The 6,714-nt window shown below is 42.6% G+C and overlaps 1 protein-coding gene across 1 annotated transcript; it reads right to left on the minus strand.

Annotated features, from left to right (window-relative positions):
- Positions 1-405: 405 nt before the first annotated feature.
- Positions 406-1,635, minus strand: LOC148768473 (uncharacterized). The gene has a single exon (XM_088821223.1). The coding sequence runs from the start codon at positions 1,633-1,635 to the stop codon at positions 406-408; it is 1,230 nt and encodes a 409-aa protein (XP_088677349.1).
- Positions 1,636-6,714: the final 5,079 nt, after the last annotated feature.

Genomic DNA, 6,714 nt, shown 5'->3' on the forward strand with positions numbered 1-6,714 from the left:
TGGGAACCACTTAGAGATTTCCAGGGTGAGGGAGTTCAGTGAACTCGTCAACTTACGAGCACCCACTTATGCATGCCGATATCACAATACCGTTTACTGATGAGATGCAGTACACATACACTAAGTGCTAGTCTTCTAATGGGAAAGGCCGATATCCTCATTGGTGGCGTAACCCTTCGACTAGGAACACGTTTAACAGTTATAATACTTAAGTAAATGTCTCACGATCCTAACGATCAATTACTAGTACTTGTAATAACTGTAAGGACTATATCTATGCTTGTGACAAAGGGACAAAGATATAGAATGCCAAGGTGTTTTATCATTAATACGAATAAAGGTTCGTTTATTACCATAATAAATACGAAACACCACAGCCAAAAGTTGGCTTGTTGGTCACCTACTCTAACACTCCTTCCCCTGGCTGCCCGGGCTGACAGTGCGAATAGTATCTATGTTTCCTATTCTTCTCAATGCGTCATAATAACACCTCCTCGAGGTCTCTTGATCCCCTCGGACTTCCCCAATTTGATCTAGGACGGGGAATTTCAGCTTCATATGGTAGGTTGAGACTACCGCCTGAAATGAGTTCATGGAGGGACGTCCCAATATGATGTTGTAGGTAGAAGGTGCATCCAGCACCAAAAATTTTACAGAACGCGTGGCTCGTGCCGGCTCCATTCCCAGAGAAATGGGCAGGCATACCTCTCCAACTGACCGAACTGACTCTCCCGAGAATCCGACCAAGTTGGTCTCCACATATTTTAATTCGAAATTCATATTCATCTTCTTGAAACAGTCGTAGTAGATAACATCGGCGGAACTGCCGGTGTCCACCAGTATCCTTGCGATATCAAAACTTGCTACCATGGCCGTAATCACAAGGGCATCAGAATGCGGCTGTCTGATTCCTTCTTCGTCTTGCGGACCAAAAATAATGGGTGGAACGTAGGATATTCTTTGCACCTCCTCGAGCTGAGCTTCCATCTCGTACAAGCGTCGGAGGTGCGCACGACTCGCCCGATCTGCCTCCTCTATTTCTCCAAATAACTCCTCAGTCTCTCGCAACTGCCTTAGGTGCGCTCGCCGGGCCCTATTGGAATCTCCCCCTGAGTGTCCTCCTAAAATCATGCTGATGAAGTTGGCCGGCGCCACTTGGTCCTTCCTTTCATTCAGCTTCTCCCTTCCTGGTTCAGGTTTGCGAGGATCGCTCGCACGTTGAGCGGGCGCCTGCTGGGGGCGTTGGTTCCCCTCTTTCACAAATTCTGGTAGATTCTTCGCGCGTATGAGCCTCTCGATCTCGTCACGAAGGTGCTGGCATTCATTGGTGGTGTGGCCATAATCATTATGAAAACAGCAGAAACTTCCCAGCGCAGGGCTTCTCTTCGGTGCCTCTGCATACATGCGAGGCCACTTTAACTTTGGGTTATTTTCAATGGCCACCAATATCTCTCCTGGTGGTGCGACCAGCGTTGCGTAACTGTCAAAACGAGGTCCTACCCTTCTCTCGTTCTGCACGTCTCTTCTCGCGAGTTGAGCTGGCTTCTGCATTCTATCCTCCTTATTTTCCCTTTTTGCCTCGTGGTAGCCTTTGGCCTCGCCAAATTTATTATGCACTGCCTCCTCTGCGTTCATGTATCGCTCGGCTTTTTTAGTAAAGCATTGAAAGATGCGGGGGGCTTTTTTGCGAGCAAGGTGAAGAAATCGCCAGCCCGCAGCCCTTGAGCGAGAGTTCCTCCGAGGTGATCGGTACTTCCAAGGTGGCAGAGATGAAACGCTTGATAAAACTTCGTAAATATTCTCCCTCCCTTTGCCTGACTGCAAACAGAGTCAGGGTGCTCCTCTTCTGTTTCTTTGAGCTCGCGAAGTGATCCATAAAACAAGCGCTTAGCTGGTCGAAACCGCCAATCGTGTCGGCCGGTAGCTGGCTGAACCAAGTTTGGGCGGCTCCCGCCAGCGTAGTCGCGAAGACTCGACACTTCACTCCCTCAATGAACCGGTGCAAATCCGAAGTGTTATTGAAGCGACAGAGATGCTCGAGAGGGTCGGTGGTTCCCAGGTATTCGTAAGTGACAGGTCGAAATGAGTGTGGCAGCTCGTCCTCCAGAACGTCGGCTGCGAAAGGGCTTGATGCCCCGAGCGTGGAACTTGCGCGGCCGGGCCCTTCGCCCCCTCGCCCTACCATTTCACCCATCCTCCTTTTGGGCGATGCTGCCCCGGGCTCTCTTGGTATACGAACAGAGCCCTCCTGGACAGCGCTCGCCAAGAGTGCCTACAGGTTTTCCATAGTCATGGCGACCATAGGGCTACCTCCCGTAATGCCGGTCGCTTGAGGCATCTCCCCTCTCGTGGTAGAAGCCTCTCCGACGATTGGTTGGTGCTCCGGCGTGGCGGGGGTTGCTTCGGACTCCATCTGACTAGTTAGATCCCTCACTATGTTGGGAAACGAGGTCATTGATATATGTATATTGAGTACATGAAAACAGATAACGGTGTTTTAAAGGGAAACGCTGCTACAGCTTTGCTCAACGGTTTCCCACAGACGACGCCATTTGATCCGACTGGATTCGTGGTGGGTTGATTTAGAGAGTTAGATAGGCCTGAACTTGGACCGGAGCCCACCATAAACATACAAGAAAGAAAAGAACCGGACTTAGGCCAGAGTTAGCACTCCGACGGCCAAGTCAGTGACTTCCTGAAGAAGATATTAGGCTTTATTATGTAATTGATGTGTAAGATTTTGTTGCCATTTTCCTGCATTTATTGCCCCTATTTATACTAAAAAAAAGGGACGGACGTCAAATACTCTTCAATTTAATTTACCTGTCCAATCGCGGTAATTAGGCATCTGGACCCCAAATTACCTTCTGTGCAGTTTAATCTGTCACTTCATTGGCGGCTGCAGGTGCAAAAAGTAGGGGGCCGAAACGACATTCCTCTGCGTCTGTCAATGGATTGGACGTGCATTAAATACCTCCATGTGCAGCTAGAATCATCTCCGGGCTAGTCTGGCGAGAAACCTGGCGAGAGGGTGAGTTAGCGAGAGGGCTTCTCGCTCTCGCGGGTCACATGGACCCTCTCGCTAACAAGTGCCCGTTTAACGGGCCCTCTTCTCTTGGTGGGCTTAATGGTGCCTTTTGACCCTATTTGGGCCTTTGGTCTTTACTAGATCTGTCTGGCGGTAATGGGTTGGATCAGTTATTACTTTTTATTAGTTGCTTTGCCCGGGTAGTATGTACTATAGTTGCATGCGATGGTCATGTATTCGACTTCAAACCAATGGATTTTTTGGCAAAACTTAACATTAAAAACCTAGTTCCTCTCGACTCACTAGGTAGAACCCTCAAATCTCGGGTCCTCAAATAAAAGAACCGAAACCGATCCGTGCAAACTTGGGTCCAGTTTCGAGTCCTCGGTCATGTGTTCGACTCCAAACCAATGCATTTTTTGGCAAAAATTGACATTAAAATCTGGGTCCTCTGGCAGACGACCCGCTGGGTAGACCCGTCGGGTCTCGGGTCCTCAAATACAAGAACCGAAACAGACCCATGCAAACTCGGGTCCGGTTCCGGGTCCTCGGTCAATGGGGTGGGTCCGGGTCGGGTCGGGTCGGTCCAGGTTGGACCCGACCCGTGGCCGTGTCTACTCGATTACATGGTTGGATCACAACTTGATGACCTTCTTTCCGGAGCCCCAATTTTTATCCTTCTCATCCAGGTTCATACCTAGCCAGCATTTCAAAACATCCTTGGCAGACTCGCCATACTGTGTCAAACAATCAGAGCTTACGATACGTCCGACTACCGGTAAATCGGCCATCGTGCTCACATCATCGAGTGTGATGGTCATCTCTTCAACCGGCAGATGAAACATGTTGAATAGTCGGCTGCCTTGTACAAGGCGCTTACAATTGGCATCAATCTAGCTCTCTCCACGGTCTCAGTAATAAACTTTATGACGCCCGATTCAAGCCCTCCAATATGGTCATGTAATTCCGAACTCATAACTCGATGAATTGTTCGATTGGATCTCAATCCAAATCTTGATCTAGCTACAAGCATGAGACTTTCTTTTTAAATATGGAAAGAAAACGGAAAAACTGTGAATCATTTAATTCACAAATAAATTCAAAAAGAGTTTCATTTTTTAATGAAGTTAGACAATTCAGTTCATATAATTAGTGTATGCTCCAATGACTTGGTTGATAGGAATTGCGACATGGCTAAATGTTTGAAATGATGAATGTTGCCTCGCTCCGGACCTCTGGATAGAATATGATAAGCAATGTGCATATCAAATTTTGAAAGCAATTCCGGTATTTCAGGACCTCTAACTTTAGGTGGGTTCAGTTGGCTGCTCGATCCACCGACTGCAGTGGTCGATGGGACCGGTGGAGTAGGTAGAGCCGGCACGGGTGTCGGTTTGGGAACCGGTGAGGAAGGACATTCGTCAGGCCGTGTACGTGTACGTGTACGTTGTCCGGGGGCTTTGAATGGGGCTGACAGATTAGTCTTGGTGGTTTTTGCCTTACTTTTGCCCTTCTTGATCAGGGCCTTTCTCTTACGATGGGAAGCAGTCGATGATTTATGAGGTTCTTCAACTACAAACACTAAAAAAAACACAACCATAAGTAAATAAACATATGTTCAAAAAACTGAAAACAAAAACAATAATAAAAAGAGTCACATTTTGACAGGTTGTTGTCGAAAATTTTGTACAATTCAACATTTTGTGGTCGAAAATTTTAAAAAATCCGACAATATTCTATAGACTTTTCAAAACCTTTCGACATAACCTATCGAATTTGGGGGTGGGAAGGGGAAGTTTTAATTTATTTTCTTTAATTTAGTCTTCAACAAATTAAAATAAGGGAAATGATTTTTTTTTTTAATTGTGTGGGTGTAAGTTGTATTTTGTGAATAAGCGGTATTTTGTACTTCTTGGTATTAAACTAATAAAAAGTTGGGAAAAATTTGTGAAAATGTAGTCTTTAACTGGTAAGTATTGAAGTGAGAAAGTTTCGATATTTGTTTTAGTCGCCCTAAAATTTAAACATAATTACAGTTATATAAGTGAGTGTTTGTAAAAGTAGGCAACTGTTGATGTGTATTAGTAACTCCAATGGCGAGATACCCAAATGGAGTATCAAACACTTATTTGATGCTTGTTATAATACTTTAATACTTAAAAAAAATTATATGCTCCTACTCATAGCTATCAAATAAATTATTATCCCTTTTTGGTTGTAATATATTGAGATTATTTTCCACGTTGAAATTGCTGGAGCTATTTTTTAGGGATAGTTGATTCCTCTTTTTTGTTTTGATGCATTTTTGCACCTCAATGAGATATTGTATCAAAAAAACCACCCCTTTATGCCTCCGTTGCACGGGTATTTGAATTTTAAGGTATAAAATGGTAGTTTTACTATTAGCCTAATTCCACTCTGCACCTTAAAAATGGAGTCTTTTGGCACTTTGCATCCTTGAAAAACAATAATAGTAGCACTTTGCACCTCAAAGCACAATAAATCATTATTCACATTGCACCCTTAATTGAATAATAAAGGGTAATTGATTTTCTTCAATAATTGTTATTTTCTTCAACCTCCAACGTAATTTTGAGCGCACAAAAGTGCAAAAAAATAAAAATCACACTGGATAATTGAAAAATAAAATTATATTTTCTTACAAAATAAAATCAAATAACGTTTTTCACTAAAATTTTTTACTGATAGATCTTTTATTGTAATTGGTGAAAATATTAAATAGAAATATTTGGAATAAAATATGAATTTTAGATAACTTGATAACACAATAGTTGAATATTTTTTTTTCGTAATATATTTTTTTGTTCTAAAAAATATAATTTTTAAATACCACTAAAAATATTAAATTACATTTATTAGCTTTAAAAATCATATTAGGTGCATTATGCATGATATAATGTATTGCGATGGTGCAAAATGCTAAAATTGTAGATTTCAATGTTGCAAAGTGGGATTAAGCATTTTACTATTTGGTATTCCATTTAATTCGCCCTTTGAAATTGCTCTAAAATTAGACTCCCTGATTTCAAATATAGGATTTAATTCTGACCAACTTAAGTGCCAGAATGATTATGTGTAGTTGAAGAACGAAGGCCCTTTGGACATTCTCTACGAAAATTTTAAAAAAAATGGTCCTTAAAATAATGGGGAGAAGATGCGATCAACCGTGCTCATAAATAATGATTGAAGATTTAGAGAGAGAAAGCATTAACGGCTACTTTTGCCGTCCCCAAAAGATGCTTCCCTCTTCTACTTTCAAGTTTCAACATCAATCAATAATAGTTATTAAATTCAAACAGCCCACCAATCACTACAGTCTTTTGTTGCCCCCACGTGACACCAACACATCAAAACTACTCTCTCTCTCTCTCTCTCTCTCTCTATAATAAAAAACTCATTAAAAACACATACAGCTTTCGTCTTCTCCTTTTAACAATACACACACACACACACACACAAACACACCTGTCCAAATCATTGACTCAAAGATGCTGCTCACTTCTTTTATTCATTATTACATCAAATCAAAGTTCACACTTACTTTTCACTCTCTCAACTGGGTCCCTCTTTTGCCCCAACCAACCGACACCAAATTCAATCACTCTTCATTTCAAATCTCTCTACCAAGACAATACAAAATATGAAAGCGCCAAAAACAATAATCA

This window comes from Erythranthe guttata, chromosome 8, assembly GCF_056151865.1.
Source record: "Erythranthe guttata isolate IM_541 chromosome 8, IM_541, whole genome shotgun sequence".
NCBI classification, from domain to species: Eukaryota; Viridiplantae; Streptophyta; class Magnoliopsida; order Lamiales; family Phrymaceae; genus Erythranthe; species Erythranthe guttata.

Coding starts and splice junctions, on each gene's coding strand:
- LOC148768473 (XM_088821223.1), bottom strand. CDS start 1,635: ATGAACGCAGAGGAGGCAGTGCATAATAAATTTGGCGAGGCCAAAGGC.